General features: G+C 45.4%; 1 protein-coding gene across 2 annotated transcripts; it reads right to left on the bottom strand.

The window, feature by feature from the left end:
• Positions 1-131: 131 nt before the first annotated feature.
• On the bottom strand, positions 132-27,230 carry LOC140374658 (uncharacterized). 2 transcript variants are annotated; one of them, XM_072461623.1, is made up of 6 exons: positions 26,945-27,230; positions 24,160-24,219; positions 17,963-18,337; positions 14,750-14,989; positions 369-471; positions 132-261 (listed from the first exon to the last, which is right to left on the bottom strand). In XM_072461623.1, exons 2-6 carry the CDS (start codon positions 24,209-24,211, stop codon positions 195-197), a joined length of 837 nt encoding a protein of 278 aa, XP_072317724.1. In that variant the 5' UTR covers positions 24,212-24,219; positions 26,945-27,230; the 3' UTR covers positions 132-194. The 2 variants fall into 2 exon arrangements, with proteins under 2 accessions (XP_072317724.1, XP_072317725.1); XM_072461624.1 differs by having other exon boundaries at positions 24,160-24,216; positions 26,945-27,179.

Here is a 27,230-nt window from a genome sequence, read left to right as displayed (position 1 = left end):
TATAAACCTGGATTCTTTGCAACAGCACAATAACTCTAAAAACAACGACAAAAATATCTAATATCTGATCTGAGAATTTGGTTAAGACAGTTGGACGACACTTAACAGGAGAAATCTGTTTCGTTTCATGTTCAGAGATTAAAGTTTGTATCCCTCAACCAACATCAGAGTTGAATGAAATATGTCTAAAACAATTAGTGTAGCTGTTCGTCCACATGCTCGCGCAGCCTCTCCCTGGCGTGGCCGCTCCGTCGATATCGCCTGGAATAGACACGGGTAGATTCAGAGCATTGGTCGTTGAGTGTAAAATGGTTGGTGTTTAAGGGAACAGCTGGTGCATATGAAGGCATTGGCGGTGTGTTTCTTACCACCAGAAGAGCAGGCCTAGCAGAGCTCCACAGACCAGCAGCAGGAGCACACAGACCACTGCTGCGATGGCCCCACTGTGCTCCTCTTCTGTCTCGCATTCAGCTGCACACAAACAATCACCGTAAGAAAAAGACACACCTTCGCTAAACACAGCATCGTTCAAAACACTTCTCTATCCCTGTCTGCTAATAACTTTGAAACCCGTGGATGATTAGATGCAGGCAGCACACAGCAGTCTCATTTTGCCCCTATAAGAGCTGCTTTTACAATGTAACTGCAGCCAAACTTTAAGTCCATGTGACTGTTTTGTTCTAATTATGATTTTGTTTGGTAGGATAGCACCTGCGGTAAAAACGTATCACAGTTTTACGTCTGTTAAGCTTAAGAAGACATATAAGAAGAGTTTAAAATGACAACAATTCTACAATGACGTGACATTGAAAATACAGAGACAATTTACGAAGAAGAAGAAGAAGAGTGAAGTCTGATGAAGAAGCTACAACAACCAGCCGCCATAAAACAACACGCTGACGGTGGATTATTGAGCGTTGTTTGGATATTACGGCAACATAGAGGAACGCCTCGGTCCGTATGACGGGGAAGAGGAAGAGGAGGCGTGACCTGGTCGGTGACGATATGAACAGCGGGGAGGACTCCCCTGGAGCCACTGATCCTGTGCAGCGTAGGGCGTCTTCTTGCTCGTCTATGGAGGGCTCTCTCAGTGAGGAGCAGGGCGAGGGGGTTGCAGATATCGGGGATGTGAGTTCAGAGTGTAAGGTGTTCATAAAGCTCGCGCAGGATAATGCGTCCTTTAAGGGGTGGGATCCGATGGCGTTGACAAGGAGCCTGACTGTAGCTGTGGGAGTGGTCAAGCATGCGAGTGTCCTTAGGGATGGCTCGCTGCTGGTCGTGTGCAAGGACGTGGCTCAGCAATGGAAGGCGATTGAAGCTAAGTGTCTGGGGGGGAAGGACATTCTTGTGTCTGATGCTGTAAGAGGCACGGTCAGGGGAGTTATCGTAGGCGTCCCTACGACGACATCTGTGGATGACATAAAGGAGAATTTGACTGGAGCTAAGGTGGTGGATGCTAGGCGGTTGAAGGTGACCCGGGATGGGGTAAGGTGTGACAGCCTGTCGATAATGATTAGATTTGAAGGTGGGATCCTGCCTCGTGTGGTGTGCGTTGGGTACATGCGCTATGGCATACGCCCATATGTTCCGCCGCCCCTGCGTTGCTTCAAGTGCCAGCGCTTTGGGCATATTGCAGCGGTCTGTAGAGGGAAGCAGAAGTGTGGTAAATGTGCAGGAGACCACGAGTATGGGAAGTGTGACGAAGGAGCAAAACTCAAGTGCTGTAACTGTGGGGGAGAGCATAGCTCTGCCTACGGGGGATGCGTGTTCAGCAAGAGGGCTGCTGAGGTGCAAAAAGTTAGAGCCTCTCAAGGCATATCCTACGCGGATGCGGTCAAGAAGGTGTCTGGTAGTCAGGTGAAGGTGGATGCAGTGCGGGCTGCCAGTGCTGCTGGTGACCTAGGCGACAGGGGAGGGGGCAGCGTTGCCCGCGGCCAGGGGGAGGTCCCCACTGGGATCCCTGTGTGTGTGGCTTCCACGGGCAGAGGCCCTGTGGTTGCGGAGGATGTACTGGTTGTGAAGAGGAAAGATTTCTTCCTCTTTATGGTGGAAGTGATTAACTGTACTGGTCAAACCAAGAAGAGATCCGAAAAGACTAGGATCATCGCTAAGGCTGCAGGGAAGTACTTTGGAGCTGGGGGTCCCGAGTGGACGGAGATAGAGGATGCGCTGCGGGAAGGCACCCTGCCCCATTCTGGCAGTGGGAGTGGGGGGGCTCCCGATGCGCCGTCAGGTTCCGGGGGCTCATAATGGCGGTGGTTGTCTTGCAATGGAATGCGCGTAGTCTTTGTGCTAATGGCCAGGAATTTAAGCATTTTGTCTCTACCTTGTTGAACAAGCCTCACGTTATGTGCGTGCAGGAGACTTGGTTACAACCTAGGTGGGGTTTTGGGATACAAGGGTATGTGTGTGTAAGGAATGATAGGGAGCAGGGTAGAGGCGGAGGTGTGGCTGTGTTTGTCCGAGATGACCTAAATTACGTTGTTGTCAGTGTGAGTAAAGCGCCGGAGGCTCTGGTGGTAAGGGTCTGGCTGGGTGGTGAAGCTGTTACTGTGGTTAACCTTTATAATCCGTGTGGTGAGTTAACGTTAGAGTCCTTACATAGTATCGGTAAGGATGTTCGGGGAAAGGCCGTGTGGTGTGGGGATTTTAATGCGCATAGCGCTTTGTGGGGCGGTAGTGGTACCGATAGGTATGGGCAGGTGGTAGAGGGTTTTATCAATCAAAGGGAGTTGGTTTGTCTGAATGATGGGAGTGGCACCCGCTATGATATGGGGACCGGTACGGAAAGTGCAATAGATCTTACGCTTGTGTCCAAGGAGTTAGCTGGTGTTTGTAGTTGGGAGATTCTTGGTAATCTTTCTTTTGGTAGCGATCACTATCTAGTCCGCACCGAGATTGGCTTTGGGAGCTGTGTGGTCAGGGGGACGAGGATCCAGAGGTGGCAGTTGGCAAGGGCGAACTGGGGGGCTTTCCTGAGGAAAGCTGATGATGGTTCTAGGGTTCTGCGGGAAGGAGGATTGACTCAGGTGGATGTTCTCAATAGTGCAATTGTCTCGCTCATCACGCAGTCAGCGGTAGGCACGATTCCTAAGAGTGGTGGTAGTGGACATAGGAAGCGGGTGCCGTGGTGGAATGAAGCATGTGGTTATGCTGTTAGGGCAAGAAATGCGGCGTTTCGCCGGCTAAGGGTTACCCACACTGAGGGTGCCCTCATTGACTACAAGAGGGCCCGCGCTGTTGTGCGGAAAACTGTAAGAACGGCCAAGAGTGCCTATTGGAGGCGGTATTGTTCCAAAATTGGGAGAGAAACGCGTCTCGGGGATGTTTGGGGGATGATTAAGCGGATGCATGGGGTTGAGCGCCGTCATGGGACCCCGGTCCTAATACTGAATGGTGTTGAAGCAGTCAGCGACGTTGACAAAGCTGAACTGTTGGCCAGCACCTTTGTGTCGGTGCACAGCTCTGACAATCTCTCACCTGCGGAAAGGCACTACAGGGAGAGTACTTTGGCCCAGAATTCTGAGCTGATTGGGCACCAGCCTTCGACTCAAGATGACCTTGACCTTCCGTTTAGTTTGTTTGAGCTAAGGAGAGCACTTTCTAAGGCGAAACAGACAGCCCCGGGTAGAGATGAGGTGTGCTATGACATGCTCTCTCATTTGACTGATGACACGCTTGGGCTAGTCCTGGGTCTTTTCAACCGTGTTTGGGATTCAGGTTGTGTTCCATCTGCGTGGAAACAGTCTACGGTGGTGCCGGTTCTGAAGCCGGGTAGGCCAGCGTCTGACCCTTCAAGTTATAGGCCGATTGCCTTGACGTCGCAGCTCGGGAAAACGATGGAGCGCATGGTTACCGAGCGGTTGGATTACTTCTTGGAGAGTCAGGGTTTGCTTCCCGCGCACCAGAGTGGTTTCCGTAGGGGCAGGAACACCATGGATTCCGTGTTGTGTTTGGAATCTGATATCCAGCTGGCCAGGGCTCAGAAAGAAAAGGTTATTGCGGTGCTCTTTGATGTGGAGAAGGCGTACGATATGGTTTGGAAGGATGGGCTCTTCATTAAGCTGCGGAAGTGTGGTGTGAAGGGTAAACTGTTTAACTGGGTCCGGAGCTTTCTGTCTGGCCGGCGTATCCAAACCAGAGTGGGCGCTGCTTACTCTGGGGTCTATGAGGTAGAGAATGGGATCCCGCAGGGGAGTGTGTGTAGCCCTATCTTGTTCAATGTTATGATTAAGGACATCTTTGACGACGTGGATGGGTCTGTTGGGAGGAGCCTTTATGCTGATGATGGCGCTCTATGAGTGAGAGGGAGGAATCTCCGGTTTTACGAGGCGAAACTGCAAAGGGCAATACAGCAGGTGGAGCAGTGGACCCTGAAGTGGGGGTTTAAACTGTCCGTACGGAAGTCTAAAGTGATCTGTTTCTTCAATGGGCATAGGGACGTCTCCCTTCGACTGCATGGGCAGGTGCTCGAACAGGTCAGGGAGGTGAGGTTCTTGGGGGTCACCTTTGACGAGAGGCTTAGTTGGCGTCAGCACATTGATGGGGTCAGTGGTAAATGCAAAAGGGTGAATAACTTGCTTCGTTGTCTATCCGGCCAGGACTGGGGGGCCAGCAGAAGGTCGCTCCTGGGTATTTATCGGGCCGTCATGAGGGCGGCTATTGATTATGGCTGTATAGCCTACATGTCTGCGGCTGAGACTAACTTAAAGAAGCTTGATGTGGAGCAAGCCCAGGCCTTGCGCATCTGCTGTAGGGCTTTTAGGACCTCCCCTGTCTCGGCGCTGCAGGTTGAGTTGGGGGAATTGCCGTTGCGGCTCCGGAGGCTAGAACTTCTGTTGGCTTACTGGGTGAATGTGCAAGGTCATACGAGCTCTCACCCGGTGAGGGACTTTCTCAGGGTTGATGGGAGGCAGAGTGAGGCTGGCGGTATGGTTTTTAGCCAGGTAGGAAATGCGAAGGCGCGGCTTGCGGGGGTTGGTGATCTGCGTGTGAGCCCGTCGGTGGCTTTGTCTGCTATAGCTCCGTGGAAGTTTGTCCCGGCTCCTGTTGATGTTAGCTTGCATGGGAAGCTTAGAGGAGTCGCTGGGAGGGCACCGCAGTTTGCCGTTCAAGCGCTCATTGATAAGCACTCAGGTGATGTGTTTATTTATACCGACGGGTCTAGGGATCCTGAGAGTGGGCGTACTGGCGCCGCTTATTTTGTGCCTGACCTGGGGCTGGCGGTCAAGAAGAGGTTGACAGATCGCCTTTCTGTTTTCATGTCGGAACTCATAGCGATACGGTTGGCATTGGAATGGGCGGAATCTGCTTTGCAGTGTTGCGGCATTGTGGTGGCCTCTGACAGCCTTTCTGCATTGCAAAGCATTAAATCTGGGAAATCGGATTGCAGACAGGATGTGTTGAATGGCATCTTCTGTCTGCTGCTCTCCCTGTCCAGGAAGGATGTGAGGGTTTCCTTCATTTGGGTCCCTGCGCATGTGGGGGTGGATGGTAACGAAATGGCTGATGCACTGGCTAAGCGTTCCCTTAGGCGGCCATCAATTGATGTGGCGGTTGAGTTAAGCAAATCTGAAGTCAAGCCCGTTATCAAGAGTCATGTGGTCGGCCTTTGGCAGGAATTTTAGAGCCACTGTGTTACTGGACGGCATCTCTATCACATACAGGGTAGTGTGGGTCCTTGCGGGTCTATGGGCAGGAACGCGTGGGAGGAAAGGGCCTTCGCCCGGATGAGGATTGGCCATGCTGGACTCAATTGGTCACTGAGTAGGATAGGCAAGCATCCGACCGGTCTGTGTGGTCGCTCTCGGGTGCCAGAGACTGTCGAGTATGTGCTGATTTGCTGTGACGCTTATGATAGAGAAAGGGCCAGGTTGGCCTTGTGGTTTCGGAATAATGGGCGGGAGTTCAATCTGCGGAACGTTCTGGCGTTCCAGTCACAGGGTTTGTGTCAGTTGTTGTTGTTGTTGTTGTTGTTGTTGTTGTTGTTGTTGTTGTTGTTTTATGGCGGTTGGCATCCGAGTGTTGCATTACCGCCAGACTTTATTCCTCAGACGTTTCGTAGTCCTCAGACTCTGTCGTAGTCCGTAAAAGTACACCTTCCATTGCTTTGGTGTTACAAAGCCCATGAGGTCATGATATGACTTTGTGACTAGAATAGTTGTTGTGTTGTTGTTGTTGTTGTTGTTGTTGTTGTTGTTGTTTTATGGCGGTTGGCATCCGAGTGTTGCATTACCGCCAGACTTTATTCCTCAGACGTTTCGTAGTCCTCAGACTCTGTCGTAGTCCGTAAAAGTACACCTTCCATTGCTTTGGTGTTACAAAGCCCATGAGGTCATGATATGACTTTGTGACTAGAATAGTTGTTGTGTTGTTGTTGTTGTTGTTGTTGTTGTTTTATGGCGGTTGGCATCCGAGTGTTGCATTACCGCCAGACTTTATTCCTCAGACGTTCGTAGTCCTCAGACTCTGTCGTAGTCCGTAAAAGTACTCCTCCCATTGCTTTGGCGTTACAAAGCCCATGAGGTCATGATGTGTTTTTGTGACTAGAATAGTTGTTGTGTCAGAGACCAACCGGCTTTATTCCAGGGAGACTCTTCTTCACCTTCCTCGCCCTCTTTGACGTTCGGTGCTTTGGAAGTACAAAGCCCATGAGATCATGGGACGTCTTTGTTGTTTTACAAAGCCCATGAGGTCATGGGACGTCTTTGTCGTTTTATCCTTTAGAAGTCCTTCTTCCATCACTTTGGCGTTTCTAGGCCCATGAAGTCCAAGCGCGTTAGAACATCCTCTTGCTAGTCAGAGACCAACCGGCTTTATTCCACGGAGACTCTTCTTCATCTTCCTCTCCCTCTTTGACGTTCGGTGCTTTGGAAGTACAAAGCCCATGAGGTCATGGGACGTCTTTGTTGTTTTACAAAGCCCATGAGGTCACGGGACGTCTTTGTCGTTTTATCCTTTAGAAGTCCTTCTTCCATCACTTTGGCGTTTCTAGGCCCATGAAGTCAAAGCGCGTTAGAACATCCTCTTGCTCCTCATCCTCGGCTCAGTCTCCAACACCCCCCACCTCTATAAACGTTTACCCAGCCCTGTGCTACATAAGTAAGCAACCACAGCCTGACACAAACCCTGTGACTGGAACGCCAGAACGTTCCGCAGATTGAACTCCCGCCCATTATTCCGAAACCACAAGGCCAACCCGGCCCTTTCTCTATCATAAGCCTCACAGCAAATCAGCACATGCTCGACAGTCTCTGGCACCCGACAGTGACCACACAGACCGGTCGGATGTTTGCCTATCCTACTCAGTGACCAATTGAGTCCAGTATGGCCAATCCTCATGCGGGCGAAGGCCCTTTCCTCCCACGCGTTCCTGCCCATAGACCCGCAAGGACCCACACTACCCTGTATGTGATGGAGATGCCGTCCAGTAACACAGTGGCTCCAAAATTCCTGCCAAAGGCCGACCACATGACTCTTGATAACGGGCTTGATTTCAGATTTGCTTAACTCAACCGCCACATCAATTGATGGGCAACGTTTAGCCAGTGTATCAGCCATTTCGTTACCATCCACCCCCACATGCGCAGGGACCCAAATGAAGGAAACCCTCACATCCTTCCTGGACAGGGAGAGCAGCAGACAGAAGATGCCATTCAACACATCCTGTCTGCAATCCGATTTCCCAGATTTAATGCTTTGCAATGCAGAAAGGCTGTCAGAGGCCACCACAATGCCGCAACACTGCAAAGCAGATTCCGCCCATTCCAATGCCAACCGTATCGCTATGAGTTCCGACATGAAAACAGAAAGGCGATCTGTCAACCTCTTCTTGACCGCCAGCCCCAGGTCAGGCACAAAATAAGCGGCGCCAGTACGCCCACTCTCAGGATCCCTAGACCCGTCGGTATAAATAAACACATCACCTGAGTGCTTATCAATGAGCGCTTGAACGGCAAACTGCGGTGCCCTCCCAGCGACTCCTCTAAGCTTGCCATGCAAGCTAACATCAACAGGAGCCGGGACAAACTTCCACGGAGCTATAGCAGACAAAGCCACCGACGGGCTCACACGCAGATCACCAACCCCCGCAAGCCGCGCCTTCGCATTTCCTACCTGGCTAAAAACCATACCGCCAGCCTCACTCTGCCTCCCATCAACCCTGAGAAAGTCCCTCACCGGGTGAGAGCTCGTATGACCTTGCACATTCACCCAGTAAGCCAACAGAAGTTCTAGCCTCCGGAGCCGCAACGGCAATTCCCCCAACTCAACCTGCAGCGCCGAGACAGGGGAGGTCCTAAAAGCCCTACAGCAGATGCGCAAGGCCTGGGCTTGCTCCACATCAAGCTTCTTTAAGTTAGTCTCAGCCGCAGACATGTAGGCTATACAGCCATAATCAATAGCCGCCCTCATGACGGCCCGATAAATACCCAGGAGCGACCTTCTGCTGGCCCCCCAGTCCTGGCCGGATAGACAACGAAGCAAGTTATTCACCCTTTTGCATTTACCACTGACCCCATCAATGTGCTGACGCCAACTAAGCCTCTCGTCAAAGGTGACCCCCAAGAACCTCACCTCCCTGACCTGTTCGAGCACCTGCCCATGCAGTCGAAGGGAGACGTCCCTATGCCCATTGAAGAAACAGATCACTTTAGACTTCCGTACGGACAGTTTAAACCCCCACTTCAGGGTCCACTGCTCCACCTGCTGTATTGCCCTTTGCAGTTTCGCCTCGTAAAACCGGAGATTCCTCCCTCTCACTCATAGAGCGCCATCATCAGCATAAAGGCTCCTCCCAACAGACCCATCCACGTCGTCAAAGATGTCCTTAATCATAACATTGAACAAGATAGGGCTACACACACTCCCCTGCGGGATCCCATTCTCTACCTCATAGACCCCAGAGTAAGCAGCGCCCACTCTGGTTTGGATACGCCGGCCAGACAGAAAGCTCCGGACCCAGTTAAACAGTTTACCCTTCACACCACACTTCCGCAGCTTAATGAAGAGCCCATCCTTCCAAACCATATCGTACGCCTTCTCCACATCAAAGAGCACCGCAATAACCTTTTCTTTCTGAGCCCTGGCCAGCTGGATATCAGATTCCAAACACAACACGGAATCCATGGTGTTCCTGCCCCTACGGAAACCACTCTGGTGCGCGGGAAGCAAACCCTGACTCTCCAAGAAGTAATCCAACCGCTCGGTAACCATGCGCTCCATCGTTTTCCCGAGCTGCGACGTCAAGGCAATCGGCCTATAACTTGAAGGGTCAGACGCTGGCCTACCCGGCTTCAGAACCGGCACCACCGTAGACTGTTTCCACGCAGATGGAACACAACCTGAATCCCAAACACGGTTGAAAAGACCCAGGACTAGCCCAAGCGTGTCATCAGTCAAATGAGAGAGCATGTCATAGCACACCTCATCTCTACCCGGGGCTGTCTGTTTCGCCTTAGAAAGTGCTCTCCTTAGCTCAAACAAACTAAACGGAAGGTCAAGGTCATCTTGAGTCGAAGGCTGGTGCCCAATCAGCTCAGAATTCTGGGCCAAAGTACTCTCCCTGTAGTGCCTTTCCGCAGGTGAGAGATTGTCAGAGCTGTGCACCGACACAAAGGTGCTGGCCAACAGTTCAGCTTTGTCAACGTCGCTGACTGCTTCAACACCATTCAGTATTAGGACCGGGGTCCCATGACGGCGCTCAACCCCATGCATCCGCTTAATCATCCCCCAAACATCCCCGAGACGCGTTTCTCTCCCAATTTTGGAACAATACCGCCTCCAATAGGCACTCTTGGCCGTTCTTACAGTTTTCCGCACAACAGCGCGGGCCCTCTTGTAGTCAATGAGGGCACCCTCAGTGTGGGTAACCCTTAGCCGGCGAAACGCCGCATTTCTTGCCCTAACAGCATAACCACATGCTTCATTCCACCACGGCACCCGCTTCCTATGTCCACTACCACCACTCTTAGGAATCGTGCCTACCGCTGACTGCGTGATGAGCGAGACAATTGCACTATTGAGAACATCCACCTGAGTCAATCCTCCTTCCCGCAGAACCCTAGAACCATCATCAGCTTTCCTCAGGAAAGCCCCCCAGTTCGCCCTTGCCAACTGCCACCTCTGGATCCTCGTCCCCCTGACCACACAGCTCCCAAAGCCAATCTCGGTGCGGACTAGATAGTGATCGCTACCAAAAGAAAGATTACCAAGAATCTCCCAACTACAAACACCAGCTAACTCCTTGGACACAAGCGTAAGATCTATTGCACTTTCCGTACCGGTCCCCATATCATAGCGGGTGCCACTCCCATCATTCAGACAAACCAACTCCCTTTGATTGATAAAACCCTCTACCACCTGCCCATACCTATCGGTACCACTACCGCCCCACAAAGCGCTATGCGCATTAAAATCCCCACACCACACGGCCTTTCCCCGAACATCCTTACCGATACTATGTAAGGACTCTAACGTTAACTCACCACACGGATTATAAAGGTTAACCACAGTAACAGCTTCACCACCCAGCCAGACCCTTACCACCAGAGCCTCCGGCGCTTTACTCACACTGACAACAACGTAATTTAGGTCATCTCGGACAAACACAGCCACACCTCCGCCTCTACCCTGCTCCCTATCATTCCTTACACACACATACCCTTGTATCCCAAAACCCCACCTAGGTTGTAACCAAGTCTCCTGCACGCACATAACGTGAGGCTTGTTCAACAAGGTAGAGACAAAATGCTTAAATTCCTGGCCATTAGCACAAAGACTACGCGCATTCCATTGCAAGACAACCACCGCCATTATGAGCCCCCGGAACCTGACGGCGCATCGGGAGCCCCCCCACTCCCACTGCCAGAATGGGGCAGGGTGCCTTCCCGCAGCGCATCCTCTATCTCCGTCCACTCGGGACCCCCAGCTCCAAAGTACTTCCCTGCAGCCTTAGCGATGATCCTAGTCTTTTCGGATCTCTTCTTGGTTTGACCAGTACAGTTAATCACTTCCACCATAAAGAGGAAGAAATCTTTCCTCTTCACAACCAGTACATCCTCCGCAACCACAGGGCCTCTGCCCGTGGAAGCCACACACACAGGGATCCCAGTGGGGACCTCCCCCTGGCCGCGGGCAACGCTGCCCCCTCCCCTGTCGCCTAGGTCACCAGCAGCACTGGCAGCCCGCACTGCATCCACCTTCACCTGACTACCAGACACCTTCTTGACCGCATCCGCGTAGGATATGCCTTGAGAGGCTCTAACTTTTTGCACCTCAGCAGCCCTCTTGCTGAACACGCATCCCCCGTAGGCAGAGCTATGCTCTCCCCCACAGTTACAGCACTTGAGTTTTGCTCCTTCGTCACACTTCCCATACTCGTGGTCTCCTGCACATTTACCACACTTCTGCTTCCCTCTACAGACCGCTGCAATATGCCCAAAGCGCTGGCACTTGAAGCAACGCAGGGGCGGCGGAACATATGGGCGTATGCCATAGCGCATGTACCCAACGCACACCACACGAGGCAGGATCCCACCTTCAAATCTAATCATTATCGACAGGCTGTCACACCTTACCCCATCCCGGGTCACCTTCAACCGCCTAGCATCCACCACCTTAGCTCCAGTCAAATTCTCCTTTATGTCATCCACAGATGTCGTCGTAGGGACGCCTACGATAACTCCCCTGACCGTGCCTCTTACAGCATCAGACACAAGAATGTCCTTCCCCCCCAGACACTTAGCTTCAATCGCCTTCCATTGCTGAGCCACGTCCTTGCACACGACCAGCAGCGAGCCATCCCTAAGGACACTCGCATGCTTGACCACTCCCACAGCTACAGTCAGGCTCCTTGTCAACGCCATCGGATCCCACCCCTTAAAGGACGCATTATCCTGCGCGAGCTTTATGAACACCTTACACTCTGAACTCACATCCCCGATATCTGCAACCCCCTCGCCCTGCTCCTCACTGAGAGAGCCCTCCATAGACGAGCAAGAAGACGCCCTACGCTGCACAGGATCAGTGGCTCCAGGGGAGTCCTCCCCGCTGTTCATATCGTCACCGACCAGGTCACGCTTCCTCTTCTTCTTCCCCGTCATACGGACCGAGGCGTTCCTCTATGTTGCCGTAATATCCAAACAACGCTCAATAATCCACCGTCAGCGTGTATCTTCAGTTGTTGTCTTATGGCGGTTTATACCTATGGTGTTTTATGGCAGTTTCAGAGACCGACCGGTTCCTTTTCTCTGACTCCCATTCAGATGTCAAACACTTCATGAATTATATTTGTCCTGACTGCATAAAGCACGGAAGCCCACTTATTTGTCCCGCCCACCTCACCTCCAGCCAACGGCAACGTTTTTTAGACAGGAAGTGCAAGTAGAGAACAAAAGAACTGACAAAGAACCTCTGTGTTTGTTCTTACATCCGTCAAGCAAATAAATCATAACTCAAAGTCGGGCTGCTGCATAATATCTGATTACTCTTTTTGTTTTTGCACATTTTGTGACTGAGAATTCATCAACGACACATATTTAAAGGTGTACCAAGTCACTTTTCCTGTGGGGGATCTGCCACCTGCTCGTCTTCTTGAAGATATTATTTATTTGTAAAGAAAATGTCCACATCATGGCATTAAATTAATTTACCTTGCATTTATTCAAGCTGTTTATATTCCTAAAGAAATACATTTAAAACATACATCCTTTCCACAGATCAAGTGTAACTTTCCATTTTACATTATGAGCTGTAAAAAGTCAAAAAATTTATTGAATAATTGAATGCACATCAGGGATTTCATTTTTTGTATGTAGTTTTAAAATATAAGTTATATATAAACCTCAATATTGATCTAAAATGACTCAGATATAGAACCAGGTCCATTGACTTCCTGTTCAAACACAACTCAAAAGCCTCTTCACTGTAAGCTGTGGATTTGAATTTATGTTTTTTTTTGTTTAAAAAAATGTGACATGTTTGAATAATTATAAGTAGGTACAGAAACAGAACTTTTTCTGAGCACTCAAGACTCAAATGCAGAATTATGCAGAGGGATTACTCAAAAATGCATAAATCAATTGAATTGCAACTCTGAGTTAGATAATGATGAGATAACAGAGTTATAACATGGTTCAAAGCTCATAAAAGTTGATTTTACATCATATGTAAATTCTGATCTATAAAGACAACATAACTAGTTGTCCAGTTCCAAAACTCTCTGCATGTGTGGCTTTTTGACTAAAGCCCTCTGAGCTCCAAGAGGGGATGTTTTGTCCATATGCGTTTACTCCACGAACAACTTTATTAATGAGACCCGGACTTAAAATAGAACATTCCGGGCAAAGCAATAACATCTCCATAGAGACAAACCCTCCTCTAGAAAAGTTACACAATGCACATTTAAACCAGATTAACACACATTTCAGACACATTTAAATTTGTGAACTGTAACTTGACTTAAATTGGTGATTATTGATATCGGACATCCATTTATTACCTAAACAACTGCAGATTTAGTTATTTGACATTCACATTTCAGCTGTTTGGAAGTTTATAAATCAGTGCCTACACAGAAATGTTTTTGTCTCGGATGTGTAGCACAAGTTGCAGCAGTACAGCAGTTATTACGCTAGAGATTTATCGATCCTGCAGTGGAAAATGCTTTATCACGGAAAAATGGCTGCCGACACAACTCTCAGAATTCTGTACACTCAGCAGCCTGCTCACGCTGACAAAATGCTCAATGTACACATGAGTGAGAGACACGAAACAGGAGGTGCAGATGAATAGTGTGGGATATAAAGAGGAGATTTGGCAGAACTTCAGTCTGAACTATGATTAATGTATTTTCTTACAAATATAAACAATTCACAAATAAACATTCTGCGTAATTTACGAAGGGAAATTCCTGCTAGCACTCTGGCCCACCGAGAATGCTGGTATTATGTACGTGGGGCATTCTTGTATTGTACTGTTTGTGTGGACTAAATAGTGTAAGTGAGTACTTTGCAGGTTCACACTTTGAACTGACTTTTCTCAAAGAAATTAGAGAGAGAGAAAGAAAGAAAAGGACTGTGAGTATGGGACACAGAGAGAGAAATATTATATTCATGCATAGAAGTTGCGATAGGAATTGTTTATATTTTGATAGTTTTGCGATGGACGTATACTAAGATCTTGTGTCATATTGGTTTCAATGGCCTGATACCAAACTGTTGTTTCTTCCTCAATATGGACTAGTGCCTCGCACCGTGTGATGTGCACCAGGTGATCAGACTTGACCGATCAGGGCAATGGCAGCTAGAGCTGAGCTAGCATGGGCTGAGAGCGAGGCTAGGCTACGCTTTGCAAAGCTGTCATAGGCGCTTTGAAAATGTAAACATTCTTTTTGTTAAGCTGATGGTGTGAAAATAGAGAGGAACTCGCTTAAGGACAGAGGGGTAGAGTCTAGATCCATGATGCAGACACACACAGCAGTCTCATTTTGACCCTTGGCACTGCATTTACTGTATATCTGGACTGGAGCAAGACTAATTTTACTTTATTAAATGAAAAGTCCCTTTAATTCTACATTGCAACTATTTTTGTTATGTATTGAATAAAACTCACAATATGATTTATTTTCCCAATATGTCACTTATGTGTAAGACTTGCAGGCCTTTGTATAGTCAAAATTAAATGTATGCTTTATGTACAAGTGTGGCATGGATTGGCACTAACATCGGAGCGAGTGGCACAAACGTCTGACCTGCTGTATAAGTGGCAGTGGCGTATCCCAGTTGGTTTTGGACCATGCAGGTGAAGCGTCCGCAGATAGGACTCTGGGTGATGCGCAGAGTGGTGCCGTCCTGGGACACCTGCCCCACAGTTTGGGTCACGGCCACCCTGTTGTAGAGCCAGCTGAAGTGAGGGTCGGTGCCCCAGGCCTCTCCACACACCAGCAGCGAGTGGGACATGTTAATGCTCACCGAAACATGGTGCACTGCCTCTGCAAAGACAAGAGGTGGGAAGAATATCGAAGCTTATGTGAAGGTATAACGTGTATTATTACGATGATGATGAAAGCAAATTATTATCATTAGGCCTTTGGAGATGTGATGTTTTGTTACAGAAAAGATTGTGGAATTTTTTTTTATTTGACTGTTTTTGACACTATACCATAGCTAAAATAACACATTATTTATTATTATTATTTTTATTATTTATGCATGATGTATGTAATAATTATTTTCCTTTTTGCTCTTGTAAACCCTATATTGATTTAAAAAGCAACAATATCTCAATGATAGAAACAGGACCATTGAATTCCGATCCCTTCATTGGGATATTTAATTATGGCAAGCAATTTACATATTTTATTGTTGAAAAATGGCTACCTGACGAAGAAAACTGGAAAACTATTATAGTGGCGGGTCTGCCACCTGCTTATTTCATTGGAAAAAGTGAGTGCTTTTCCTAAATGTTCCACAGTATGGCGTTAAAGTTATCTATCTTGCATTTATTCAATATCAAATGCTCAAAAATACCTTGAAAAACTATTTTTTTTACTATTAGCAGTGTCATCTCTCCACAGTCTCCTGGCCTGGCGTTGTCACCGGCTTGTCTACGTTTAATGCCATACTGTGGAACATTCCAGGCAAAGCAAAGTAAAACAAGACAAACAGTTAGTGTCTCTATAAAGTCACATTGTGCACCCTGAAAGTCAACATTTAATCTTTTTCCTCTACGCCAGGTTTTCTGTGTAAGAAAACCCTCCACCTGTCAACTCAACGTCAACTTGGCATCACAGATATTCATCAACATGGTCCTTACACACCAGTGGAACACGTCTGGAAAAACACCATCAATTTTACACTACAACAGCCAAATCTGACAAAACTGACGGTCGGACGTTAGGCACTCAGCAGCGAGCCTCTGTCAGGAGAAAGAGAACAATCGCACTAACTGTCTGCGAGCGTTCGAGACAAAAGAATCATGAGAAACATTTAACGCTGTCAGGAGGAACTGCTTCACGATCGCGGACGATAATGACACCGGCGAGGCAGATGTAACGTGAAAGAACAAGGGATGATGGACAGTCTTGGCGAGAACCGAGGAGATGAATGGATACTGTTAAAAGCACTGGAGAGAAGAGCTTTAACAAACAATAAGGCGAAAAGAATTCCTCACCACTCCCAGAAACTAAGAAAAAAAACAAGAAAGCTAGCCAAGCCTATGGGCAGTTTAATTTCAAGTGTTTCAATATTAAATACGGCATGAGAGGAAACAATGCCTGCTGGTGCTGAACCAAAGCACTTTCATTACACTGTGTTGGTAATTGCTGGAGTTTGAGATACAAAGAACTGGAGCAGTGCACAATATTTCTGTTCTTTTATGTTAGAATAAATAAAGAGCGGAGGTGGAACTAAACAAAGTACACCATTTTTCATTTCAGTGAAGGTATCTGTACTTTTTATTCATTCATAACCAAGACGGGAAAGCACAAAGTATTTTTCTGATGACATCCTCCCTGAAGGTTTTGACTTCAATTCCCGGCTTTGAACCAACATATGCTATAATTAAATACAACCAGGGAAATTGAGTTACCGATTCACCTTTGTTGACTGAAAATCAGAACAGTTGTTTATCAAGATCACTACATTTGACTCTTACATACGTTTCAAAATCTGTGTGAACATTTTCAAACAGGTACAGTACTTCAATACATACATTACTTAAGTATTACTAAGTAGATTATTGTATGTGTGAGGTTTTTTCCCCCTGAACTTTTACTTGAGAACCATTTAGTACCACTGAAGTTTGTTTATTGTTATGTTGACAGTATGAATTGTGATATTCTTTGGTTTCAAAGAAATTGATCACTGTTGTTGCTGTTGAATGGTCAAAAATCCTCAACTTTTTCTGAATTTGTTACAGGCCAACTCAAAGCCAGAAATCCCCTGTGGGTCTTCTGTGGCTTTCACAAGACTTTTGTTGTACTTGTAGACTTGAAAGAGTGAAATCTAATGCCAGATAATTAGACCATTTTATTGGAAAGCAAACTTTCTAAATGAAGTGAGATTGCCCATGGGTTTGAGTGTGCGACAATTGATACAGTGTCTGACTGGATTTCAATTACATTCAACTACTATTTGGTTTCAAATGAAGTGCGACAGCATCATTTTGTTACTAATATAGTTAATTTGCACATTTTCATAATTGAAGCAGTTTGACAGCGTTTACAATATTAACTCTTGTGTAGGTTATGCTCTGAACCAAAACAGAATAATTCAGTAATGGATCTGGAAGACTTCTGCTTACTTATATGTTGACAGATATATGAAGTTGATATAAATGCATTCCCTCTCCCCTTCATTAGCCTGCTGTTTATACTACTTGGCCAGAACCTGTCATCCACACACATTTCCATCACAGCAGTTCCATCCAATTAATTACAACACCATAGATTGTTTTTGATTGTCTATTGTATTGTGTTTGGCCAGTGGTTCCAAGTACAAAGCAAACAAAAGGGGAGACCAATCACAACCCTATCTCACTCCTCTTCATTGCACATTTTTTTATGCAAAATGCAGGATTTCTCTGATATTTATCTAATATTTTAATGTTAAATTGAATAAGTAAAATAAAAGTATTGCCATTTTCGTTTTGTTTGTCATATTAGAACTATTGTTTGAATTAGACACACTTTGGCCTCTTAAAACTTTACAGTATATAGGTAATAGTAGTGGAATTACCTTACATAAAGAATATCTGTATGCAAGTGAGGTAAGGCAGGTTATTCAGTTTTTTTTTAAAATTGACTTTTACCATAAATGAAGGCACTTTTTTGTTTGAATATGGCTGAGAATAGTGTGTAATATGTATTAAAATATTGCAATAATATTGGTATTGCTTTGACACCCATATTGCAATATTTTCCAATATCAGTAAAGCCTCTTTGTTGAATTTTGAACGTCCTTACCATACTCTCTAACAATGCACCGTGCGCTGGTCTGATTTCCGTTCTGGTGAGTCACAGTCACAATATAGTCCCCTCCGTCTTCTGGCACATATCCACTGATCTGAAGAGTGCTTTCCTCTTCTCCCACGTTGACGTTGGCCAGCACATTTGGCCTGGTCCCAGTGCATGGACTGGGGCCGCTGCCCTGGCATGTGGCCAGTACAAGCCTGTTGGGTGTGGACCCCGTCTCGGCCTCACGTTCCCACGTGACCATCGATAGCTTGTCCCCGGGAGTAGACTCGATGCGGGCGCGGAGGAGCAGGTTTGATCCAGGGATGACATGCACCGGGCCCTCGTTCAAGACCCGCAAGTTAAGGGACTTAGAGGCACACGGCACTGAGGGAAAGAAGACGCAATCGTTACACAAGTAATAAAGGAAGTTGTTTTTGTCACATAGGCTTTGTTAGAGCTGTAAATTGGAAGAAATAGGGGTGAAGAGCGGAATGACATTCAGCAAACTGTAAGAAATGGTTATCGATTTATCAGAGGCGCTAAATCTAGTACTGTCCTGCATGTGTGCTGTCCCTAAGCCCATGACCACAGTGCAGTAGATGCTAAGTGAAGTTAGCTCTCACTGTTGGCTCTCATAACACTTAGAGCTATAGTAAAGTTACCTACACCTTTGTAAAGGAGATAGACTAATGTAAGAATAATGTAAAGAACATTTCAGACATAACATCTCCACTGAGACACACAATATCTGGACCCTTCACCAGAAAACAGCCTACATTACCGTATTTTCCGGACTATAAGTTGTGCGGGGGGTTGTGCGACTATTACTTATACTTATATACTAATACTTATAATCCGGAGCGACTTATATGTGACATTATTTGTTATTTTCACACTTGTAACCGCATATCATACTCCAGTGCAACTTATATGTTTTTTTCTTCTCTATTATGCATTTTTTGGCTGGTGCGATTTATACTCCGATGCACCTTATAGTCTGGAAAATACGGTACATGTCCCTGCTCAGGATCAGGAATGTGTCATCAAACTGCAAATAGAGGATTACTGCCACACTAGCCCTAACCCTGTGGATATGGATGAAAACTTTTAGGATGTTAGCTACCATAATATTAGGACACTAGTGTTATAGCATATTATTATTACCATAACCTTGTCTTTTTCACTTGTATGCACCATTTTGGCTTTTAAACGCTGCTGGCTGCTATCAGCATTATGGTTTATCCACAAGTTTTCTCAACAGCGTTTTACCTGAAAGAGCTATTTGCTATCTTTACTTTCATTTGTCTTAAGTTCCCACACATTTTCATATTTTCATTCATTAAAACAAGTTCATTTAATTTAGTAACAATTAACTTCTGTCTATTTAACACGCTCATTCATCCTACTTGGTAATTCTACTTATTTCTCCATATTTTCCATATCTGTCTGACATGACCTTTTGGTAACAGATCAGTTGTACATAATAGACACATCGTTTTGGGCGTAACAGGTAGTTATTATCCTAACAATATAGCATAAAATTGTCTCGGTCTCGTTCTTGTACTTCTTTATGAATATTTCTGCTTGCATTCTGTCAACTTATGTCATTGTATGAGTTTTTGCAGAGGACAACTCTGTCTAATGCGATATCCATCAAGGTTCATCAATATCAAAAATCGGTTTCAGAAACTGTGCGGAGGGACGATAAGCAACAGCAGGCGATATAAGTAAAGTCATGTGTTTATTGTTGCGGGAGGTAGTTTAACAGGACTTTAATGTTGGCAGCATGAGCCCCGCTGAGACGCATTTTTATAACATTGTCAATCATTTATTTAATTATTAAATCATAGTCGTGTTTTCAGTGTTGTTAATTAGTGACTTATAACAGCAATTAAATACTGGGAGACTTCATTTGTAGAAATTTTGTTGTTGCACATTAGCCATGATGGTAAACTGTAACTTGCAAAACTTTTATTTTTTTTTATTCAGACTGAATACATTTATACATGACTGTAATATAAGAATGTTCTGAGAGCACAATTGACAAATAGTTTAGCTGGTGTTCTGCCAATGTGGTAAATAATCAGGCAAACTACCAATGTGAGATTTAGGAATAAACAAAATGCAGTACTATTCTACTTCAGAGTATGTGGTGAGTTCTGTATCCTTCTCCTGTAATGATCCATAGAGCTGAACCTTAGAGCTGAACCTGAGAGCTGAACCTTAGAGCTGAACCTGAGAGCTGAACCTTAGAGCTGAACCGTAGAGCTGAACCATAGAGCTGAACCTTAGAGCTGATCCATAGAGCTGAACCTTAAAGCTGAACCTTAGAGCTGCACCTTAGAGCTGAACCTTAGAGCTGAACCTTAGAGCTGATCCATAGAGCTGAACCTTAAAGCTGAACCTTAGAGCTGAACCATAGAGCTGAACCTTAGAGCTGAACCTCAGAGCTGAACCTTAGAGCTGAACCTTAGAGCTGAACCTTAAAGCTGAACCTTAGAGCTGAACCTTAGAACTGAACCTGAGAGCTGAACCTTAGAGCTGCACCTTAGAGCTGAACCATAGAGCTGAACCATAGAGCTGAACCTTAGAGCTGAACCATAGAGCTGAACCTTAGAGCTGAACCTCAGAGCTGAACCTTAGAGCTGAACCTTAGAGCTGAACCTTAAAGCTGAACCTTAGAGCTGAACCTTAGAACTGAACCTGAGAGCTGAACCTTAGAGCTGCACCTTAGAGCTGAACCATAGAGCTGAACCTTAGAGCTGAACCTCAGAGCTGAACCTTAGAGCTGAACCTTAGAGCTGAACCTCAGAGCTGATCCATAGAGCTGAACCTTAGAGCTGAACCTTAAAGCTGAACCTTAGAGCTGAACCATAGAGCTGAACCTTAGAGCTGAACCTCAGAGCTGAACCTTAGAGCTGAACCTTAGAGCTGAACCTTAAAGCTGAACCTTAGAGCTGAACCTTAGAACTGAACCTGAGAGCTGAACCTTAGAGCTGCACCTTAGAGCTGAACCATAGAGCTGAACCATAGAGCTGAACCTTAGAGCTGAACCTCAGAGCTGAACCTTAGAGCTGAACCTTAGAGCTGAACCTTAAAGCTGAACCTTAGAGCTGAACCTTAGAACTGAACCTGAGAGCTGAACCTTAGAGCTGCACCTTAGAGCTGAACCTTAGAGCTGATCCATAGAGCTGAACCTTAAAGCTGAACCTTAGAGCTGAACCTCAGAGCTGAACCTTAAAGCTGAACCTTAGAGCTGAACCTTAGAACTGAACCTGAGAGCTGAACCTTAGAGCTGAACCATAGAGCTGAACCTTAGAGCTGATCCATAGAGCTGAACCTTAAAGCTGAACCTTAGAGCTGAACCTCAGAGCTGAACCTTAGAGCTGATCCATAGAGATGAACCATAGAGCTGAACCTTAGAGCTGAACCTCAGAGCTGAACCTTAGAGCTGAACCATAGAGCTGAACCTTAGAGCTGAACCTTAAAGCTGAACCTTAGAGCTGAACCATAGAGCTGAACCTTAGAGCTGAACCTCAGAGCTGAACCTTAGAGCTGAACCTCAGAGCTGAACCTTAAAGCTGAACCTTAGAGCTGAACCTCAGAGCTGAACCTTAGAGCTGATCCATAGAGCTGAACCATAGAGCTGAACCTTAGAGCTGAACCTCAGAGCTGAACCTTAGAGCTGAACCTCAGAGCTGATCCATAGAGCTGAACCTTAGAGCTGAACCTTAAAGCTGAACCTTAGAGCTGAACCATAGAGCTGAACCATAGAGCTGAACCTTAGAGCTGAACCTTAGAGCTGCACCTTAGAGCTGAACCATAGAGCTGAACCTTAGAGCTGAACCTTAGAGCTGAACCTTAGAGCTGAACCATAGAGCTGAACCTTAGAGCTGAACCTAAGAGCTGAACCTTAGAGCTGAACCTTAGAGCTGAACCTTAGAGCTGAACCTCAGAGCTGATCCATAGAGCTGAACCTTAGAGCTGAACCTCAGATCTGAACCTTAGAGCTGCACCTTAGAGCTGATCCATAGAGCTGAACCTTAGAGCTGAACCTCAGAGCTGAACCTTAGAGCTGAACCTCAGAGCTGAACCTCAGAGCTGAACCTTAGAGCTGAACCTCAGATCTGAACCTTAGAGCTGAACCTTAGAGCTGCACCTTAGAGCTGATCTATAGAGCTGAACCTTAGAGCTGAACCTGAGAGCTGAACCTTAGAGCTGAACCTTAGAGCTGCACCTTAGAGCTGATCTATAGAGCTGAACCTTAGAGCTGATCCTTAGAGCTGAATCTTAGAGCTGAACCTTAGAACTGAACATTAGAGCTGCACCTTAGAGCTGAACCTTAGAGCTGAACCTCAGAGCTGAATCTTAGAGCTGAACCTTAGAGCTGAACCATAGAGCTGAACCTCAGAGCTGAACCTTAGAGCTGAACCTTAAAGCTGCACTTTAGAGCTGATCTATAGAGCTGAACCTTAGAGCTGAATCTTAGAGCTGAACCTTAGAGCTGAACCTTAGAGCTGAACCATAGAGCTGAACCTTAGAGCTGAACCTTAGAGCTGAACCTCAGAGCTGAACATCAGAGCTGAACCTCAGAGCTGAACCTTAGAGCTGAACCATAGAGCTGAACCATAGAGCTGAACCTTAGAGCTGAACCTTAGAGCTGAGCCTTAGAGCTGAACCTTAGAGCTGAACCTCAGAGCTGAACCTCAGAGCTGAACCTTAGAGCTGAACCTCAGAGCTGAACCTCAGAGCTGAACCTTAGAGCTGAACCTTAGAGCTGAACCTCAGAGCTGAACCTCAGATCTGAACCTTAGAGCTGAACCTTAGAGCTGCACCTTAGAGCTGATCTATAGAGCTGAACCTTAGAGCTGAACCTGAGAGCTGAACCTTAGAGCTGAACCTTAGAGCTGCACCTTAGAGCTGATCTATAGAGCTGAACCTTAGAGCTGATCCTTAGAGCTGAATCTTAGAGCTGAACCTTAGAACTGAACATTAGAGCTGCACCTTAGAGCTGAACCTTAGAGCTGAACCTCAGAGATGAATCTTAGAGCTGAACCTTAGAGCTGAACCATAGAGCTGAACCTCAGAGCTGAACCTTAGAGCTGAACCATAGAGCTGAACCTTAGAGCTGAACCATAGAGCTGAACCTTAGAGCTGAACCTTAGAGCTGAACCTCAGAGCTGAACCTTAGAGCTGAACCTTAGAGCTGAACCATAGAGCTGAACCTTAGAGCTGAACCATAGAGCTGAACCTCAGAGCTGAACCTTAGAGCTGAACCATAGAGCTGAACCATAGAGCTGAACCTTAGAGCTGAACCTTAGAGCTGAACCTTAGAGCTGAACCTTAGAGCTGAACCTCAGAGCTGAACCTTAGAGCTGAACCTTAGAGCTGAACCTCAGAGCTGAACCTCAGAGCTGAACCTCAGAGCTGAACCTTAGAGCTGAACCTTAGAGCTGAACCTTAGAGCTGAACCTTAGAGCTGAACCTCAGAGCTGAACCTCAGAGCTGAACCTTAGAGCTGAACCTTAGAGCTGTTGCTATAGAATGCATATATATATATATATAATATCACCATAATCTAGAACTGAGAGAAATGTATTTTGGATGAACTGTTTTCTAAAAGAAAACACTTTCCAAAGAAGAATCTGCTTTAAGATTATGTGTCAGCTCTTGTGTTTGTTGAAGGAGAGTTTATCATCGATCCAGATGAAGAAGTATTTGTAATAGGATACTTCATATTACCATCAACGGAAGAATAGATACATATTTTAAGTCATTAGAGTGTCTTTTGGAGAACAGCATACATTTTGTTTTACTTTAATTATTAAACAATTATAAATGAACAAAGTTTTGTTTTGTAATGCTGAATATTTCTAGTAAAACAGTTTCGTCCCCATGGCGACAGAGGACACACCCCCACTCCCTCACCAGAAAACTGACCTGAGATATAAAATGATATGTAGAATACTTAATAAAAATAACATGTTTTGTATGTATTTTTTAGTTGTTGCTATTGGAAGACATTTGATTCTTTTGAAACGTTTACTAAACTTTTTTCCTACCAAGAAGCTGGTAATAAAATGTCACTTCTCTTCATGCTTTGCTTTTGTACCTTACACAATGTTTTCCAAACCTCCTCCAATCAGAGCGACTTCCTGTGGTTTCAAACGTTATTAGAATGATGATGAAAACAGAAGCATCCTTACACAACAGGAGCAGTGGTGCCACCCTCCAGCTCAGGACACACAGCACCTCCATGGGACCTGCTGATGAACACACACATACACTCTGGGTTTCCTCTGCTCTGTGTGGCACATCCCAAACTCATTTACAGCTGCATGTCAGACCAAGGACCATTTTTATGATTTACTTTTTACATTATTCTTTTTGTTTCTTTCGGTGTATTTTGGGACCGCTGGCACGTTACCACAGCCAGAACTTGGAGCGAGTTTGCTGCCAAAACAAAACAAAGCCCTCAAGCACAACCTTCAAATCAGACAAAACATGGAGAGTAAAGAACTCAAGTCCTGCCTGTTTTAATTAATGTACTATGGAAGGTATAAAACCACAGGAGACAAACAAATCAACCTTTGCACCGGAGAAGAACACAATTTCTACTGTTTTAGTCCTGCCAGACAAAGCTTTTGGCATTACTTACTAATTGGCAGAGGCGTTTCTAACATTAAGTGCATCGGGGCCCCAACTCCTTTATAAAGGCCCCATAGTTTTAAAGTGAGTTATTCTCTAAATGTCTGTTCAAATATATCACTGAAGGACATCTTTATTCATATCACATTTAAAGTGGGCACCTATGTATCCATCTGTAGGGGTTTTAGCCGTGTAGGAACCTTTTTCACTTTTTAGTCCAGACCCCATTGTATGCGTGTTCACACAGAGCAAGAACTAGAGACCAGGGCCACATTTTGCTGACTTTCTTTTTACCTCCTGGTCTAGGGCTGGTACCTTTTGGTGACACGTTTAAAACACTGACTTTTTTTGTTTGAGCGTTTAGTACATCAGCTTTATGTACATTGTTTATAGGTCTCAAGACTATTGTTTTCCTAACTCGATGAAATTTCAAAGAAAAAATGAGCAAGGGGGGCTGGGTGGTTCCTCTGACTAAATAGGGACTGGGGGATTGGTTGCCTGACCAGCCATTCCCAACACGTTTTGGCAAACTACTTATCAAAACTGTGTGTGGGTCTGTGGCTCGACCGCTGCGGTTCCATTTCTAGGGCCGAGTTTAGAGCAGAGACAGAACCAATCACATAAACCCAGAAGTGACGTAAAACACGCGACACACTTAACCGGATTTTACTTAGGCCATGTCAACAAGGCGTGTTCCGCGTTATCCTTCGCCGAATGCAAAATATGTCTCCTGAATCGCGATGACGCCCTTCGCATAACCGGATCTAACGCACGTTCATCACGGCAAATAGAGCGGACTTTCCTGATTGTTCAAACCGAAGCGAGAGCAGAAGTAAACACTTATTACACTTGAATGTTTTGGAACGGTGGTGGAAAGCGCTACTTCCGTATCCCAATGTGACGCGTTAAAACCTCCGCCTGGGATTGGTCGGTAAATGGATTACCGACGATTTCATTGGCTCTGACTCGGGTTCCAGACCCTTACGCATTCGAACAGAATGTGGGCGGGGCTGGCGGGTCAGGCAAGGGGATTGGGGTTTTAGCTCTTGGAACGGTTATGTGCAAAAAATGTCTTATTTAAATCTACTGTAAATGTTTAAGGGTTTATGGCTCACGTTAATGTAGGGGCCTCCAAACATCTTTTCATAGGGCCTCCATGAAGTTAAAACACGCCCCTGTCAATTGGCAAAATAGTACTAATTTGGTGAAAGACATAATTTCTTCTAAAGCAATTGGTCAAACAGAAGCATCTAAAATAACTACATGGGAATAACAATTAAGCAAATTTAGTTTTATTTACAGTATTCATTTTTTTGGTTTATTTAGTCCAGTCTGCCCCTAAAGATGTTTTATTATTTAATTTTATCCACTTGGTGCCATGACATTTAAAGAAACAAGATTTTGATTGATTGCACAGAGGGATCTTATTCTAAGCCTGATTTATTGAAGCAACATTTTAATTTACATGCCAAGTTTTAAATTGACAAAATACTATAATATAATAATAAGTTAATATATTAAGTGATATTTCTAATTGTTTTTATTTTTTTCTAAATGTATTTTTTCCTATCCCTGCTTTCTTTTGCTTTAACACGTTTGTACTAAAACACAAAACAAAATAAAGTTTTCCAGGAAAAAAACACTCAAAATAAATAAATAATAAATACATACATACATACATACATAAATAAATAAATAAATATTGAAGTAAAAGTATCACATAAAAAATCTATTTAAGAAAAAGTACCCATTTAAAAATGTACTTTAAGGGTAAAAAGAAAAAAATATTGCACAAATGTTAAGTACTCTTAAAGAATTATAGAATTGTGCTGATCATTGGTAAACAGTAGGAATTCAAATACATTTTCAAAGTTTTCTCGTGAATTTGATAAAACTCAAAACCTTTAGTCAGGACGTCACATGTACATGCAAAAAATAACTCCTCAAACCACATGAAAAGTACTTTCTACTTTTCAGTCCAGTTAAAAATCTAGTTTAGTAGAAAGTACAAACCCGTGCTCTCACACTCAAAGGGTCCACTGCAATCTAAAACATACTTAAAAATATCACTTAAGTACACAACTTTTACTTATGTTGTACTCTGTTACTTTCTTACTAGTAGTGGATCTTGATCAAGTACACCCTTTTTTAAAAAACAGCCATGAAGCAAAACTACTATCACACTGAAACTTGTAAACAAACAAAAAACTACATGATTTATCCGTCATAACAACTCCTGAAACACCATCAATTCATGCATGAACGACTCGAGTAATTCCATACTGCACCAACCCCGAGACAACTACCCCATTGACAACCCCCTCTAAAATGGAATGGTCTTACCTTGACAAAGCCCTAGTCAGTCCACTCTCCCTCCTCTTCACTCCCCTCTGTTCCTTCTGCACCTTTTAGACTTTTTTTTTCACTGCCCTAAATAAAACCCAACCTTCAGAGCACTTGCCATCGCCGTGTTTTTAACTGGAGTTGTCTCTTTTCCGACGACACCAAAGTGCACTAAAGCTGCTGTATTTAGGGCTCTTCCTCTTTCCAACCTCTCCTCCGTCCTCCTTGTGTCACGGTGTGCGTCACTTTGTTTTTAAGTCTCCCCCTCCGCCCATAGTCCCTTCCC

This window comes from Eucyclogobius newberryi, unplaced genomic scaffold, assembly GCF_026437365.1.
Source record: "Eucyclogobius newberryi isolate DKJ021-1_F unplaced genomic scaffold, fEucNew1.0.hap1 SCAF_3, whole genome shotgun sequence".
Taxonomy (NCBI): Eukaryota; Metazoa; Chordata; class Actinopteri; order Gobiiformes; family Gobiidae; genus Eucyclogobius; species Eucyclogobius newberryi.
This window is presented reverse-complemented; position numbering and strand designations above follow the sequence as displayed.